This window comes from Microtus pennsylvanicus, chromosome 2 (genome assembly GCF_037038515.1).
Source record: "Microtus pennsylvanicus isolate mMicPen1 chromosome 2, mMicPen1.hap1, whole genome shotgun sequence".
NCBI lineage: Eukaryota > Metazoa > Chordata > Mammalia > Rodentia > Cricetidae > Microtus > Microtus pennsylvanicus.
Genome location: NC_134580.1, coordinates 47,361,568 through 47,380,070, shown reverse-complemented (window position 1 = coordinate 47,380,070; position 18,503 = coordinate 47,361,568). Strand labels below are relative to the sequence as shown.

Below are 18,503 nucleotides of genomic sequence, written 5' to 3'. Positions count from 1 at the left end.
GTTATTGACGTTTGGTATTAACAAAAATCAAAAGCATCTTATCTTTATAAACATAAGATTAGAAAAAAAGATACAAGAAAAAATCTCAAAAGAGGTCAGATATTTGTTTTGTTCAAGGCAATATTTAATTCTTTTTATATTTATTTAACTGGGCGATGGTAGTGCCTTTAATCTCAGCACTTAGGAGGCAGAGGCAGGGAGTAAGTTCAAGGCCAGCCTGGTCTAATAGGGAGTTCTAGGACAGCCAAGACTGTTACACAGATAACCCATCTCGAAAAATCAAAAAAGGAAAGAAGGAAGGCAGGAAGGAAGGCAGGCAGGAATGACGACAATGGGATAAACTACCCTTTCATATCTAATTTAGAATAGAGTAACAACAATGAACAAACCAGGGCTGGTGAGATGAACTGCTACAAAGACTGCCTGATTAACATGAGTATGAGATGAGTCCGCAAGACCCACATAGTAGAAGGTAACTGATTTCACCCCCGTATGCACCACGGCATGTGCACACACACACCACACAGAGTAGATAAGTGCAATAAAAAATGTTTAAGAAAGAAATAATAGGACAGAAAAGTAAGGTACTACAAATCTATCTTTCTCCTGAAAGATCACTGCAGTACTTACTTTCCAGTGGTGCTTGGTAGTAAACAGTTGCTTTTCTCTGCCTAAGATAGTATCGTTTTTGATTATCTTCTTCTCCATCTTCATCATCTTCATCATCTTCTCCATCATCCTCTTCATCTTCACCATCATCTTCCTCTTGCTCTTCCCCCTCTTCAGATGATTCTACAATTAGGAATATACACAGGGGCCAATGAAATGTCTCAGCAGGTAAGAGTAACTGCCACCAAACCGACAAACTGAGTTCTTTGCCCAGAACCCACAAAGTCAGAAAAATCGAGCCCTGCAAATTGTCCTCTGACCTCCACGTGCACTTAGCACTCCCACACAAAATAAACACAATAAAAGTTTACAAAAGAAATGCATCCAATACACTCACCAAAAGGTTAACAATTTTTAACACTGGGAGCTAGGAGAGAAAGAGATCTCCCAGAGAAGAAGGGATCATTTAAAACTTTACCTACTTTTCCATTATTCATAGACAGAATTTGCAACATTAAGAACTTTTCAAAATTAAAGTAAAAATTATAGAATTAAAACTTAGAAGTCAGGTTTGGAAGCACATGCCTTTAATTCCAGTACTCAGGAGACAGAGGCAAGCAATTCTCTACAAATTTGAGGGCCTACAGCCTGGTCTATATAGTAAGTACCAGGCCACCAAGGCAGAAAGTGAGACTTTCAAAAACAAAAACAAAAAAACAGAAGAAAAAGTTAAGTCAAAAAGTTTGAAAACGCTGGGCGGTGGTGGCGCACGCCTTTAATCCCAGCACTTGGGAGGCAGAGGCAGGCGGATCTCTATGAGTTCGAGACCAGTCTGGTCTACAAGAGCTAGTTCCAGGACAGGCTCCAAAGCCACAGAGAAACCCTGTCTCGAAAAACCAAAAAAAAAAAAAAAAAGTTTGAAAACTAATGCTAGTAAATACCATAGTAAAGTTTACAATGTTCTCAGAAATCTCAATATAAGCCAACTTTACCTAAAACTCTCAAGTTCATGTAGCATACTGATAGGTTTTAATGCCATAGACACAAAAGCTTACCTGTTAAAACTTAATGCTACCTAGCTCTCTGGCTATGTGAATTACATAAGTCTAATAAATGCTTTTATGATAATAAGATAACCTCCACCATGTTTAAAATATATTTCAGAAAACTGCTTTCACTCAAGAGAAAACAGAATATGTTAAGCCTCAAAATTAGTAGTAAAATTAAATTTAATAGATGGATGGTGGTAGTGTACGACTTTAATCCCAACACTTTAGGCAGAGGCAGGCAGATCTCTGTGAGTTCAAGATCATCCTGGTCTACAGAGTGAGTTTCAGAGTTACAGAGAAACCATATCTTGAAAACCCAAAAGAATAAATTAACAACTTTAATCATTTTAACTAAGATTGAGATATATGATAAACTAACTGTAGTTTTATTATATAAGCAAACCAATTAATTATTACCTTAAAACTGTTGATTTTAGTTCCTTTCTCCAACAAAACACACTATCCTGTTTTGAGCTCTCCTTTGTTAACACTTCTTTAAATTATAACCACAACTACTGCAAACTACAATAAATGTCAATCTGAGGGCTGGAGAGGTGGCTTAGAGGTTAAGAGCACTGACTGCTCTTCCAGTGGTCCTGAGTTCAAGTCCCAGCAACCACATGGTGGCTCACAACCATCTGTAATGAGATCTGGTGCCCTCTATTGGCCTATAGGATATATGTAGGTAGATTACTGTATACATAATAAATAAATAAATCTTTAAAAAAATATCAATCTGAATAATGAAGCTATTTCTTACTAAGTTAAAAATGTTTAAATTTGAAGCCAGAAAACAGATTTAAACAACAACACACTAACCCACACTGCCGTCTTGGTTATCAGTTGTTTCTTCATCGGCCTGTTGAATAGCCTTCCGCTTTCCTCTTGTGTACATATAAGGATTGCTCTACAAATGTTCAAATAAAATCCATTAACATTTAGTGTATGTTCACACAGAAATTATTCTTTAAAGGAATACATAACTATAAACAAATTCTAGCAGTAATTTTTGAATATAACAAATGTTAAACAAAATGATTAATTAGTACCCTTAAATGGATTATGCACTAAACAGAGATTAAGTCACCACCGAATCTTACCTCTTCTGCTTCATTAAACACTCCCAAATCTTCAAGTTTTTTCATCTGCTGTCTACGCATCTTTTTCATGTCATCCATCTTCTGAAGGACAGCTTCAGCAGTGCTTTAAAAATAGCAATAAATATATTTCAGCAAGAAGCACTAACTTAAGTTGGTAAAATATCCAAACACTTCTTTCCATTAACTTAAACACATACATAGAATGAAGGTTACCAAAAGTCATTCTCCTGCATGTTTCACATAAATCAAACAGATTATAGTATTCAGGACAGGGTCAGGGGTGTAGCTCAATGGTATTGCACTTCCCTGGCATACACAAAATATTCAATCCCTAAAAGGGAAAAGGGAGGCGGGAGTCATGGTGGTGGCAGATACCTTTGATCCTAGTACTTAGGAGGCAGAAGCAGGCAAATCTCTGAGTTCAAGGGCAGCCAGCTACACAGTTTTTGTGTGTTGTGTGTGGGGGTGTTAGTAAAAACTCACAATCCGTCTCTAGTATAGATTGTTCCAGATACATAGTTTTGATCTTGAGCATTTGTACTTACTTTGTTATAAGCTTGTCAAATAGCACAGACTGGTTCACAGTACTGTAACGACTTCTAATCCTACAACTTCTTCGAACTTCAACATCTCCATTCTGTTCACGCAAATGTTCTGTACTCTGAGCAATGTTTCTATTCCTCAACGAGTGAGTAACTGAAATAACTTTGTCTTCATAGATATGTACAGAAAAACAGATTTCAAATAAGCATTAGCAAAACAACTTGAAAATGCACAAGCCACTACTTTAATGTAGCAAAATTATACCACCTCAAACTTGTTTTTCTAGAAAAAATTTTAAGTTACAACATATCCCTATGGTATGAGCTAATGCACTACAGAAAAAAAATGTCATATAAAGATTCATATCAAACAGTTTAAAGCAGCTTGCGATAGCTCCAAACTGAAACTCAAGTCTATCAAAAGAGGATGAGATACAGCCAGGTGTAGCAGAGCATGCCTACAATCCCCACCATCAAGAAGCTCAGGCATATCCTGAGTTTTTTAAAAGATCAGCCTGGGTTACTAGTAAATCATGGTATATTCATATAACAGAATCCTACTCAGCCACAAAAGTAGCAACATAGACAACACTTAAAATTAATTTTGCTGAATGAAATGATAAAAAATATCCTGTATGATTTAGCTTGCATAAACCTCTAGGTAATGCATACTAATCTACAGCAACAAGCCAGGCAATGGTGGTGCACACCTTTAACCTCAGGATTTAGGAAGCAGAGGCAGGTGGATCTCTGTGAGTTCTAGGCCATCCTGGTCTACAGAGCTAGTACCAGGACAGCCAGGGCTACTCAGAGAAACTCTGTCTCTGCAGGAGCAAAAAAGAACATTGGTGATTACTTTGGAACCAGAGGGCAAGGCAGGAACTGAAAGAGTCGAAATAGATTCTATATGAGTGTCTTAGTCACTGTTCTATTGCTGTGAAGAGATAGCATGACCAAGGCAACTCATTAACCCCCCCCAAAAAACATGAAAGCATTTAACTGGGGGATTGCTTAGTTTAAGAGGTTTAGTCCTTTATTATCATGGTCTGGAGCATGAATGAGGGCATGCAGAGGCGGTTTGCTGAAGCAATAGCTAAGAGCAACATCTTGTTTAGTAGATGGAGAAAGGGAAAGACACTAGGTCTGCCTTGAGCTTTTGAAACCTCTAAAGCTCACCCCCAGTGTCAGTTACTTCTCCTAAGGAGGCATCTTCTAATCCTACTAATTTTATCACAGTTCCACCCCCTGGAGATTTAGCATTCGAACATAGGAGCCTATAGAGGCCATTCTTATTCAAACCACCACAGGAGTTTGAAGAAACTTTTAAGGGTAAAGGATATTTTTACTATATTAGTATATAATGGTTTCTTTTACATTCTATGTCAAACCTAACGAAGTACACACTTTATGCACCGGCTATTCTATGTGCTCCAATCAACCTATAAACATGAATCACGTTTTAAAAAGCTGAAGTGCTGTTAGCCAACTTACCTTCTTTGCACTCTTCTTTTTTTTTAGCAGCCTGCTGTCGAGCCAACTGTCTATATAAAAAATGTTAAATGAATTAAAAATAAAATTGACAAGATATTTAAATGCTACATTCTATACAACAAACTGAGATGGAAAGTTAAGTCAAAAAAGAAACTCAAGACACTTAAGAAAATCCAAGAAACATTGAAAACATCTACATGTTATGATTAAACAAATGTCTATTTTGAATTCAATGATTAATCCACTTATTTTTGTTTTTTTGAGACAGGGTCTCACATTGTAGCCCAGGTTATATGTGAACTAATGTCAATACTTCTGCTTAGCCTTCATTTTTATTTACTTTTAATTATGTGTTTGTGCATGTGGAGTCCAGAAGGTGTTGGATAGTCTAAAGCTGAAGTTACAGACTATTGTGAGACTCCTTACATGGCTGCTAGGCATTGCGTTTGGGTCTTAGCTGCAGAGTACTATCTCCAGCCTTAGTGTGCACTACCAACTGCCTACAAACTCGTAGACAAACAGAAAAATCAAGACAAAGCATCTTATTTGATATAAGAAGTAAAATTCTTGGACTAAATCTTTAAGTAGTTGAAGGAAACACTGCATAAAAGCAAGTTTCACACAGATCCACAGCAATCTCATAACCTTGAGAAATTTGCAATTCTAAAGAGATATGTTAATTGTTTTCTAAGAACAGTCGCTTGCTTAAAACTAATCCCAGCATCTGAGAAACTGGATCAAGCAGATCATCAGGGAGTGTTCACAAACTAAGAAAGCCAAGGCACACAGATTTCTGGGTTCAAGACCAGCCTGGTCTATATATCAAGGACAGCCAGGGCTTTACGGGGAGACCTTGTCTCAAAAAGTAAATCATGAATAACAAAGGGATAAACTGAGTTCAAGGCCAGCTTTAAGTGTTTAATGAATTTAAGGTGAGGCTCAAGTAGAGAATTGTCTGAAACTAAACATCCACTCCTTGCCAAAAAAAAAAAAAAAAAAAAAAGGTATAGAAAGTCTACTGAATGGGGAGGAAGGAATCCAAGCCTTAAAAAACAGGACTCCATCATATTTCAAATCCTATGAATATTAGCTTAAATTTATTGGCATTATTCTTTATAAGCACAAACAGTATTCTTTAAAATGAAACAGTTCATTGTTTTAAAAAAACACTTCCTAGTTATGTCTAAAAAGTCTTGGGTTCTATTTTCAGCATAAAAACAAAAAAAGAAAATAAAAAAATATACAAAATCAACACAGTACCTGCTGCACAAGCATAAAGATCTGAGTTTGGATTCCCAGTACCCAACTAAAAGCTGGGAGTATTAGAGCACAGGTATAATAATATCAACACTGGGGTGGGGGTGGAGGTGGGCTGAAACAGGTAGATGTCCAGAGGTTACTGACTAGCTAGCCTAGCTGAAGTGATGAGCTCCAGGCTCACTGAGAATTCCTACTTTAAAATAAGGTAGACTGGTGGGAATGCAAACTTGTGCAACCACTTTGGAAGGCAGTATGGCGGTTTCTCAGGAAATTCGGGATCAACTTACCCCTGGACCCAGCAATACCACTCTTGGGAATATACCCAAGAGAGGCCTTATCATACAACAAAAGTATATGCTCTACAATGTTCATAGCAGCATTGTTTGTGATAGCCAGAACCTGGAAACAACCTAGATGCCCTTCAATGGAAGAATGGATGAAGAAAGTATGGAATTTATACATATTAGAGTACTACTCAGCAATAAAAAACAAGGACTTCTTGAATTTTGCATGCAAATGGATGGAAATAGAAAACACTATCCTGAGTGAGGTAAGCCAGACCCAAAAAGAGGAACATGGGATGTACTCACTCATATTTGGTTTCTAGCCATAAACCAAGGACATTGAGGTTATAATTAGTGATCCTAGAGAAGCTAAATTCGGAGAACCCAAAGAAAAACATATAGGCATCCTCCTGAATATTAATCTTCAGCAAGCGATGAAAGGAGACAGAGACAGAGACCCAAATTGGAGCACAGGACTGAAATCTCAAGGTCCAAATCAGGAGCAGAAGGAGAGAGAGCACGAGCATGGAACTCAGGACTGCGAGGGGTGCACCCACACACTGAGACAATGGGGATGTTCTATTGGGAACTCACCAAGGCCAGCTGGCCTGGGTCTGGAAGATCCTGGGATAAAACCGGACTCTCTGAACATAGCGGACAATGAGGAATACTGAGAACTCAAGAACAATGGCAATGGGTTTCTGATCCTACTGCACGCACTGGCTTTGTGGGAGCCTAGGCAGTTTGGATGCTCAACTTACTAGACCTGGATGGAGGTAGGGGTTCCTTGGACTTCCCACAGGACAGGGAACCCTGATTGCTTCTCGGGCTGGGGGGGGACTTAATTGGGGGAGGGGGAGGGAAATGGGAGGCGGTGGCGGGGAAGAGACAGAAATCTTTAATAAATAAATAAATTAAAAAAAAAATAAAATAAAATAAGGTAGAGAGCTATGGAAGACACCCGACATAGACATCTGGTCTACAAAAATTCATGCATGCCCCTACACACATGTGCATACACCAAAAAATGAACTCATCCCACACAAACATAAAAGGAAACTTTCTAGAATATTTCACCCATATATCCTTTGAAAGGTGTGAACAGTATTACCTCTGTACCTTTCTTGGGACACAGGTAAAACCAAAGAGAAAATAAAGGCTTCTAATTTAAAGCAGGGCCAGTATGATGACTCAGTGGGTAAAAGCTCCTGGCACCAAGGCTGTTGACCTCAGTTTTATCCCTGGAATCAACATAGGAGAAGGAAAAATCCCTGACAGCTGTCATCTGCATGTATATACGCTCACTCAATCAATAAGCATAAAGGGAAAAAAAAGTTTGAAAGGTTTGAGTAATTCATTGAAGAGTTAGTTTAGGCTGATAATTTTTCCTTCTCAAGGAGCCCTGCCCATCAAACCATGTAAAACACTTCAGAAGTAATTAAAGTAATAATTTTTTTGTTGCTATCTTACTGAACCAGATGGGTTTTTAATTTTACAGAAATTCCTAACTTTTTTGTGAAGTTGCTGGATAGTCAATATATTATTATTGTCAGCCATTCTGTGGCTGTCAAAACCATTGGACACTGTAGCATCAAAGAAGCCATAGATAAATAAGCCCAACATTGCGTAGAGTTGTGAGCCAATAAAATCTGTAAAACCAGGTGGCTAGACTTCAACTTCTATGAACTTAATTCCCTAGGAAACTGCATATACAAGCTAAAACATTTCACAAATCTCATGTATTCCCTGAAGATCGCTGGTGTCCTCTCTCGACCCTAGTCAAGCACAGCATGAGCAAAGAAATATATAGATCCACCATTATGGAATGGCTACTCAAATTTTCTACATTTTCTAACAATATTGGTTATCTGATCTTTCAGACAGATGGAAAATGTGGTAAAAAAAAAAAGGAATGAGAAAAAGTTACAATATAGGGTTGCTGTCAACAGTGAAAAGGGGAAGAGCAGGAAGAGTACATCAAGAGACCCTGTGGAGAGCAAACAAGGAGGACACTCCACATCAATCCACTTCCACAGACCTGCCTACACACTCACATGCACAACACATGTAAAGTAGTAAATACATCAAGTAAAATGGGAAAAAAAATCAAGTTAATAAAAATATTATTTTAAATAAAAAAAATATTATTAGTGGTCAAACATCTTTTATTACCTTGTGAAATGTCTGCCATTAGTAGTGTGTTTCTCTGTTCTTTCCATATTCTTATCAAAACTAGAATCTGAAGAAATCTGTTCTTTTTTCCTCAAAGATCTTAAAGAATGCGTATGGCGGTAGATTTCAACCCCCTTAGCTGAGGAGCCATCCTTTAAGAAAAATTAAGAATGTCGTTGTAAGTTTGACTTTAATAGTTAAGACCAACCCTAAGTCCTAAGAATCTTCTATGATTATAAGTTATTAATAGTTGTTTTTAGTGCAGGATGATTTTTACACTTCCCCAAGAAACAATAAATCAAACAATTATTTTATTACAAGAATCAGTAAGGCTATGAAACTGAAAATACAGCATTTACTAGCAGGCCTGGTGAGTGTGATCAGAAGTTCAAGGTCATCCTCAGTTTCACAGAGTGTAAGGCTGAGCTGGAAATACCCATACCAAAGAATATATAAGGTCAGCTAGGTGCTTCAGTGTTAAAAGGATTTTGCTTCCAAGTCTGAAGACCTGAATTAAAATCCAGGACCCGTATGGTGGAAGGAGAGAACAGACTCTTACAAGCTGTTCTGATTTCCCCATGTACTCATACACACACGAAAAAAATTAAATTAAAATATATATCAAAAGGAACTACCAACGGAATAAAAAGGCAACCCACTGAATGGGAGAAAATATATCTACTATATACAAACAATATTTCTTCTTTGGATTTATTGAGTTATGGGGCACTGGTGGCACCCACCTTTAATCTCAGCATTCGGTAATCAGAGGCAGAAGAATCTCTGTGAGTTCAAAGCCACCTTGGGCCACATGAGATTCAATCTGTCCAAAAGAGAAACAAGAGTTCACACCTGTGAGCCCAGCACTTGGGAAGTGGAGACAGGAGTGATAAAGCTGGATGGTGAGAGAAATATTAGGCAGGGGGAGACAAGATCTTGCCCCTACTGTCTGAGGATGCCATAGAGATAAAGTCTCTCTAGTGGCTGGCTCTTTTACTTCTCTGATCTTTCAGCACTCACTGTGATATCTGATTCTCGGTTTTTATTATTAAGACCAATTAGAATTCACACTACAACCCTGTATTGGAAAAACAAAAAAAAAAAAATTTTATTATTGTTGCCTGCAAGTGCCTGGTACCCGTGGAGGTCAGAGGAGGGGGTTAGATCCCCCTGAATTGGAGTTACAAACAGTTGTGAGACATCATGTGGGTGCTGGGAATTGAACCCAGGTCCTCTGCAAAAACAATAATTGTTCTTAACTACTGCCTCATCTCTCCAGCCCCAAACAACTAATACTTCAACAAAGCTTAAAAGAGCAAAGGAAGGCAACAGATAGTTCTCCAAAGAAAATATAGTTAGCCAATATATGGAAATATGCTCAACATCATTAGTCATTACTGAAATGCAAATAAAGCAATAATATATCATCTTACACTTATTAGAATATTTATCTTCCCTCTCCCCAAGCCAGGTATGGTGGTGGAGCACATCTTTAATTCCAACACTTGAGACCTGGACAAGCATATCTCTGAGTTCAAGGCTAGTTTGAGCCAGGGCTGTACAAACAAACAAACAAACAAAAAAAAAAAAACCCTATCATGAAAAGCAAACAGAAGAATTTGAAAAATGGCGTACACGGCTGGGCCATGGTGGCACACACCTTTAATCCCAGCACTCCAGGAGGCGGAGGCACGTGAATCTCTGTGAGTTTGAGGCCAGCCTGGTCTACAAGAGCTAGTTCCAGGATAAAATCGGATACACAGGGAAACCCTATCTCGAACAAACAAACAAACAAAAAAGAAAAAAATGGCATACAAATATAGAAACATACACATAAGCTTGTGAGACCAAAACAGTATGGTCGTTCCTTAATAATCAGAGAATTACAATACAATCCAGGTTTTAAAAGACACCACTTCTGAGTGAGTATACAGCCAAGGAAATAAAAGCAGGGCTCAATCAGATACCGCACATCCATGTTCACAACACAATATTACAATAGCCAAAAAGTGGGATCCACCCAATCATCCATTTGCAGAAGAGAAGATAAATGCAGTGTGGGGCTATCAAGATGACTCAGGAAGGCACTAGTCATGAAATCTGATTATCTGAGTTCACTCCTCAAGGCCTACATGGTAAAAGATGAAAACTGACTAACCTGCCCTCCCCAGAAAAAAAAATAACCTAACATTTTAAGTTGTGAAAAATGCAGGGGGCTGGAGAGATGGCTCAGCGGTTAAGAGCATTGCCTGCTCTTCCAAAGGTCCTGAGTTCAATTCCCAGCAACCACATGGTGACTCACAACCATCTGTAATAGGGTCTGGTGCTCTCTTCTGGCCTTCAGACATACACACAGAAAGAATATTGTATACATAATAAATAAATATTTAAAAAAAAATGCAATATAATATCATGTCTTCAAAAAGAATGAAAATTTAGAGCCGGGCGGTGGTGGCGCACGCCTTTAATCCCAGCACTCGGGAGGCAGAGGCAGGCGGATCTCTGTGAGTTCGAGACAAGCCTGGTCTACAGAGCTAGTTCCAGGACAGGCTCCAAAGCCACAGAGAAACCCTGTCTCGAAAATCCAAAAAAAAAAAGTTGGAGGTATATACATTATTATTGCCAGGCGGTGGTGGCGCACGCCTTTAATCCCAGCACTTGGGAGGCAGAGGCAGGCGGTCTACAAGAGCTAGTTCCAGGACAGGCTCCAAAGCCACATAGAAACCCTGCCTCGAAAAACCAAAAAAAAAGAATGAAAATTTAGAGAGACGGCTCAACAATTGAGAGCAACTGTCCACTCTTCCTGAGGACCTGAATTGATTCCCAACACCCATATGGTGGCTCACAACTGTCTGTAACTCCAGATACACAATGCAAGCTATTAGTGCTATAACCTTCATCTGGTCATCCAAACTCTGGACCTGCTGACTATAATCTCACTTATTTCATCAAATCCCTATTCTAGCTCTTTATGGTTTCCTAATATTGCAACTCCTAAACTTAAATTAAGAGACCTTTCTGGCTCCTACTTCATGAAGACTGTCATGTTACCCAACTTCATAAAGCTCTTCATCATTCTATGACAAACCCCTACTCACAATTTCAGCACCTCACTAAACTATATGCTTTTTACTTTACAAAAAAAAAAAGAAAAGAAAAGAAAAAGAAAGTCTAAGTAACCCAAACTGGCCTTGATTTGGAGCACAGGATGAATTCGAACTTCTACCTCTACCTGTTAGGTACAGGAATAGGTCACTATATTAGGCTCTTAATATAATTCAAAACAAAATTTCCATATATTGCACAAATTAGTATTGAGTATTTCTCCAGATGTTTAAATAAATACAAATTTAAAAAATAGCATATACACACACTTCTATATGCTGCAGTGTCAATAAAACTCTGTCTCAAAAATCAAACAGCTGGGTGTGGGTGGCACATGCCTTTAGACCTAGCACTTGGGAGGTAGGAGCAGGTGAACCTTTATGATTCCAGGCCAGTCTGGTCTATATAGAAATCTCTTAGCTAGACCAGGCTACATAATGGAACCCTGTCTCAAAAATAAACATACAGACTGTGAGATTGAGTTTGGTGCTAGAGTGCTTGCCTAGCTTACTCAAAACTCCATAAAAGTGTAAGTGAATACAATCCAAAATTCTTGTGCAATCAACTCCCCCCACATATGCCTGCTCTACCCAGTCTTAACTCGTTCTTCAGAAACAAAAAACCCCAAATTTCCTGATATCAAAAAGTTACAGACTTGTCAAAGCACAAAAATTGATAATGGCTAGTTAACTCATATAAGTTAAGAAAAAAACAAAACACAAGCCGGGCAGTGGTGGCGCACTTGGGAGGCAGACAGGCGGATCTCTGTGAGTTCCAGGCCAACCTGGTCTACAAAAGCTAGTTTCAGAACAGGCTCCAAAGCTAGAGAAACCCTGTCTCAAAAAAACCAAAACCAAACCAAAACAAAAACTCCACAAATCCCAACAGACACCAGCCAAAATGTCAAACATTCCACATCGCATCCACATTTGTCCAGAAAATGCCGGTGAGGACCTACCAAACAAACTACATACTGGTAACTTAAGTGCCTGCTACCACATTAAAAAACCTACAGTCAATGCAGATGAGAACTAACCTGCTCAAAGTCAAATAATGTTACAGAATTGCCTCAAATAAGTAAATAAAAGAAAAAAGAGAAAAAGATATTATGTAGTTATGAGTCATTCTCAGTACCTTCTGGATTTAAAGGTACTCTACTATTAAACCAGGAAAAGTCAAATTAATGAATTAGAACGAATAAATTTATAACCATCTGAAGAAGTACCATCTCTCTATCTGTTGATAAATGAAACTGGGAATTAGGAAGTTTTCAAATATCAGGATAATGGGAGTTAAGTCTTTGAAAAGTACATTTGATTTCAAGGACTGAACTGAATACAAAGCCTCCATATTAGAAAGCTTTTTTTTCTTTTTTTTTTTTAATTTTCGAGACAGGGTTTCTCCGTAGCTTTTTGGTTCCTGTCCTGGAACTAGCTCTTTAGACAAGGCTGGCCTCGAACTCATAGAGATCCACCTGCCTCTGCCTCCCAAGTGCTGGGATTAAAGGTGTGCGCCACCACCGCCCGGCTAGAAAGCTTTCAAACACAAAGCTATCCCATTCTTGGTACTGATGGGATTTGTAATAGGAATCTGTTATCTTTGAGAACTACTCATTTCTTCACACCCAACCTAACACTTCCTAACTAACCTCTAATCAGAAGGCCTACAACAGTGCCTTGATTTATAGAAGGAAGATTTTATTTCAAAAAGATGGTATGTGGTCAGGTAGATGGTGGCGCATGCCTTTAATCCCAGCACTCCCTAGCACCAAGCAGGCAGCTCTTTCTGAGTTTGAGGCCAGCCTGGTCTACATAGCGAGTTCCAAGACAGCCAGAGCTACACATACACACACACACACACACACACACACACACACACACACACACAAAACAAAACCCTATCACATTAAAAAAAAAAAAAAGAAAAAAGAAAAAAGCCAGGCAGTCTTTGTCTACAAAGCCTGGTCTACAAGAGCTAGTTCCAGGGCAGGCTCCAAAGCTATAGAGAAACCCTGTCTTGAAAAACCATAAATAAAAAAAAAATAAATAAATGCTAAAATATATAGTGTAAACGCTGGCCCGGAGACTATCCTCTTCCTCCTACATTCCAAGGGCTCTCCCTCCATATGGTATGGATAGCGTGCATATAACGCTTAGCCAACAGCTTTGTGAATAAGGACAACCCAAAACAAATGCTGCATCTTTGTGCCATGCTCTGTTCTAGAATACAGTGCTAACAGAAAAATAAAACACACACGCCCCTATAGAGCTACATTTGATTCAGGGAAAAATATAAACAAGAAAAGTTAGGCGATTATAGTTATCCTAGAAGGTTGTAATCACTACAACAGCGGGCAAAATAAAAGATCACATTTTTATTTTTTACTCGGAACGAGTTTGTAATTCCGAGTAAGAAATGTTTAGCCTACTCAGACCTCTGCCCATTCCTGCACCTGAGACTCAAATCCCTCCCGAAGTCAGACCCCAATACAAGGCCATCACTGTATCAACTAAGCGGGCACTGCTGTCTGTGTTAGTGCCACCCCAGTGCTCCTATCCGTCTTTCTGACTTCCAGGCTCCTGGTCAGTTCTCCGGCCCTATTTTTCCTATTGCCATAGCGACTCTCACTGCAACGAGACCATCACTACCTGTTTCGGTAACTTTACTGTGGCCTTTTTAACCTCAACCTTTTTGGTGAATGCTGTCCCCTTCCTCCACTGCCAAAGCGGGCAGATGTCTTCGGGACTCTGACTTCAAAAGTCGCCCTGGTTCTCGACAGTCAAGAAGCATTTGATGCGAGGTCTCCATTCTCTGCAAACATCCCCTTGTAGCTACTGTGGCTGCGGCACGGCGAGCCAGGACAGCAAAGATCCGGGAGGCAGAAACGTCGAAGTTCCAACTTGAGAACTTCCTACCGCTCTCCTGTTGATCTTTCTGGGGTGCATTTATCTGTCACACGGTTGTCATCACCGCAGACCCTCTAAGGCTTGTCACGAGACTTAAAGGAAGGGCACACGAAGTGTTGGTGGCCGTCCCTCCACATTATGCAACCTGATAATTCACTCCGCCGAGGTCCTGATCATGGAACCTCCCTGGACCGTAAAGTGGAGGGCAGTGGAGTCTGAGTTACCGGCTGTGCTCGCACTCCCTAAAATGTCCCTGTGCACGTGCGAGCAGTCAGCAATCTCGGGGTCTCCGGACTGACGCGAACAGGGGACACAGGGAAGTGGGGGAGAAGAGCGGCCCCAAACCACCTCGGCTTGGCCCTACGCGCCGCTTCGGCTCCGGCGGGCCCTGGTTTCCTCTTGCGTAGAAAGAGGTGGCGACCAACTGCTCAGCCCGCTTCCAGTCAGATCAGTCTCACCGGAACCTTGGAACCTTCCAGCACCCCTGCGCGGCACGCCGGTTCCCCCCCACCCGGGTTGCCGGTCCCCACCAGGCGCGGCTCCACCCCGGGTCCAAGGGTTCCCCGCCCCAGGCCGGTACTCACCGCGGTGGAGTCCAGAGATTTCCCCGCGCCTCGGGGCGAGCCGGGCCGCCTCCGGCCGCTGTCCTTCAGGCTGAGGAACTCGTTGGACAGGTCCAGAGAGTCGGTGGCCGAAGAGGTGGTGGAGCGACTGTGCAGCTCCAGGCTGCTGCGGAGGACCACCATGGTGTCCCGCTGCGGGAGCCGGAACCCGTTGTGAGGGAGAGGGTGCGCAGCTCCAGGAGAGGATTGCCTCTCAGGCGCTGGCGCGCTCTGAATTCTGGCGCCACAAACTGCGCGCCCAGAGGCCTCAGAGGACGCGCACGCGCGGAATCCCTCCGCCGCCGGCCCCGCCTCCGCCACCGGCCCCGCCCCCTGCCGCCGGCCCCGCCCCCTCCGCCGCTCCGAGACAGACTCTCCTCCCACCTGCTGAGCGCGGGAGCCTATGCCGAAGTGAGCTGGGACTCAAGCGAGCCGCGAGGAGCGCCCGACTGGAACTTGAGACTTCTTTCTTCCTTCTATAGTTCCGGCTCACGGCCTTCAGTGGAGGGAGACTAGAGAGAGCTGTGCAGCGTCCTGTTTGGAATTTTGGCGCGTGGATTTGGAGGGCCCCTTTGGCTACCTGCCGGCTGCTTCCCGCCATCTCGCCTTCAAACGCAAAATAAAAAAATAAGTAAAACTTTAAAAAGTCCCTAAAGCACTTTGACTTTGAGACTGAAGAGCTTTTTGTTGATGAACGAATGAAAATAAATTAACTACCGGAAAGAAAACCTAGTGGTCCTTAAAGAAAGCTAAAAGAGCTGACAATAGCTATTGGGATAGACAGAGTCATACAATACATACCAGGGATAGAAACTGTAAAAATCCTAATTTTTTAAAAGCTGCTAACTTGCTGTAAACTGTTAAAGACAATTAAGACATGCCAGTTAATGGTCAGTCACCTTATAAATTATGGAATTCTTTAATGTGCTCAGAACTATGTAATCATGCTAAGTACAAATGTAACTCATTTACAGAGACAACTTTAGCCTTCTGTATATGTTGTCAAGGTTAAGACTAAAGCAAGCACCTAAAAATAAGGTGTTTTTAAAATCAGGTACTTACTAGAGTAGATGACAACACTGCCATATGCTTCACCCTCCACCAGGGCCCTGTCCAAACTGTGGGTACTGTTTGGTTGCCTGCGGTACTCTGCCTTGCAAAAGTAGTTCTGTTCCCCAAAATTCTTCTGAAAGACTGCTGCTCAGTCTTTGAGGCTGCTGCTCGGAGTGTTGGTGCAAGGCAGAGGACCTCTGCCACAAATAAGGTCATGTTGGAGTAGCCCAGGATGGCTGTCCAGGTAGCAAGCAAATCTTGGTCATTTTTAATTAATACAGAGGCCATTTGGCATAAAAAAAATTTTAAATTAAAAGTCTTGCAAAACAAGTGATATATAAATATCCCAATTTGATAAGAACAGACATCATTGAGCTTCTAACCTTTCCAGTTCTGCTGCTTTCTCTCTTTCCTTCCTTTTTTTTTGTTTTCTGTTTAAGACGGGTTTCTTTTTTTAATATTTATTTATTATGTATACAATATTCTGAATGTGTATATGCCTGCAGGCCAGAAGAGGGCACCAGACCTCATTACAGATGGTTGTGAGCCACCATGTGGTTGCTGGGACTTGAACTGGGGACCTTTGGAAGAGCAGGCAATGCTCTTAAAGGCTGAGCCATCTCTCCAGCCCAAGACCAAGACAGGGTTTCTTTGTGTAGCCCTGGTTTTAGCTCTGTAGATTAAGCTGACTTCAAACTCAGATATCCACCTACCTCTGCCTCCTGAGTGCTGGGATTAAGGGTGTGTGCCACCTCTGTCCAGTGGGGTTCTCTCTCTCTTTCTCTCTCTCTCTCTCTCTCTCTCTCTCTCTCTCTCTCTCTCTCTCTCTCTCTCTTTGTTTTTTGAGACGGAGTTTCTCTGTAACTTTGGAATTTGTCTGGGAACTAGCTCTTGTAGACCAGGCTGGCCTCGAACTCACAGAGATCCACCTGCCTCTGCCTCCTGAGTGCTGGGATTAAAGGTGTGTACCACCTCTGTCCAGTAGGGTTCTCTCTCTCTCTCTCTCTCTCTCTCTCTCTCTCTCTCTTTGTTTTTTGAGACAGAGTTTCTCTGTAACTTTGGAATTTGTCTGGGAACTAGCTCTTGTACACCAGGCTGGCCTCTAACTCCAGAGATCCACCTGCCTCTGCCTCTCGAGTGCTGGGATTAAATGCGTGTGCCACCACTGCCTGGCAGTACTCTCTTAATAAACATTTTCTGCATGCCCCTGGCCCAGTTCTTTGTTCCGAGACAAAAGAAACAGGAAATCCTGTGGGCATTTGTTGGACCTGACATCCATCTGTAGTACTGCTGCTTCCCATCAGCCCGAGCGCTGGCACGACATGTCTGTACCATCAAGCCCACTTTATGTGGTGCTGGGGATTAAATCCAGGGTTCCTTTCACGGTAGGCAAATATCCTACCAACGAAGGTACATCTCCAGCCACCCTCATTCTAAGTAAAAAGGATTTATGCCAGTCCTAATACTTAGCCTTTGCCCGGAGAGGTGTGAGCATGGGGACAATTTCAAAGGGATGCCAGGCTGGGCGGTGGTGGCGCACGCCTTTAATCCCAGCACTCGGGAGGCAGAGGCAGGCGGATCTCTGTGAGGTCGAGACCAGCCTGGTCTACAGAGCTAGTTCCAGGACAGGCTCCAAAGCCACAGAGAAACCCTGTCTCGAAAAACCAAAAAAAAAAAAAAAAAAAAAAAGACCAAAGGGATGCCAGTTTTTGTATAGGGTACATAGTCACATGATTCCAACGTAGAAACCCTTAGCTGTGAGACTTAACAAAACATTAGCATAGTTTCTAAGAGCTGTGGCGGTAGGATGACATCCCCTCCCTTCTTTCACCCCCATTGAAATGACTGCTTGGAAATTCTACTGTTTGTTCTTGCAAGCACTTTTTTTTAAAATATTTATTTATTTATTATGTATACAATATTCTGTCTGTGTATATGCCTAAAGGCCAGAAGAGGGCACCAGACCCCATTACAGATGGTTGTGAGCCACCATGTGGTTGCTGGGAATTGAACTCAGGACCTTTGGAAGAGCAGCTAGTGCTCTTAACCTCTGAGCCGTCTCTCCAGCCCCTCTTGCCAGCACTTAATGATAGGCCCTGCCCAACCTCCCAGCCCCCAAGCACTTACTAATAAGGTCTTACAATTGTCAATCTGTATCTTTGACAATTCAGAAGTCTCTCTTAAGGACCCACGAACCATTTGAAAGAGAATCCACAGGAAGGGATATGGTTAACTCTTGAAGTCTCTGTGGGAGGACTGTACTCCGGAGAACTGTGACGTCCATGGTTATGTGCCGACAACAACTTGATGTGGGAAAATTGGTAAAGCCT

The 18,503-nt window shown here is 41.4% G+C and overlaps 1 protein-coding gene across 2 annotated transcripts in view; it reads right to left on the bottom strand.

The window, feature by feature from the left end:
• Nucleotides 1–15,569, bottom strand: part of Atad2 (ATPase family AAA domain containing 2) — a 46,285-nt gene extending 30,716 nt beyond the window's left edge. Inside the window, exons 1-8 of one of the 2 annotated variants that reach the window (XM_075960981.1) lie at nucleotides 15,505–15,569; nucleotides 15,103–15,273; nucleotides 8,508–8,659; nucleotides 4,792–4,841; nucleotides 3,304–3,469; nucleotides 2,759–2,861; nucleotides 2,478–2,565; nucleotides 631–792 (exon numbers count right to left, since the gene is read on the bottom strand). In XM_075960981.1, coding sequence (XP_075817096.1) covers nucleotides 631–792; nucleotides 2,478–2,565; nucleotides 2,759–2,861; nucleotides 3,304–3,469; nucleotides 4,792–4,841; nucleotides 8,508–8,659; nucleotides 15,103–15,264 — 883 coding nt within the window. In that variant the 5' untranslated portion in view covers nucleotides 15,265–15,273; nucleotides 15,505–15,569. Of the gene's footprint in view, nucleotides 1–630; nucleotides 793–2,477; nucleotides 2,566–2,758; nucleotides 2,862–3,303; nucleotides 3,470–4,791; nucleotides 4,842–8,507; nucleotides 8,660–15,102; nucleotides 15,403–15,504 lie in introns of those variants that run through there. The other variant, XM_075960980.1, reaches the window with a different exon arrangement.
• Nucleotides 15,570–18,503: the final 2,934 nt, after the last annotated feature.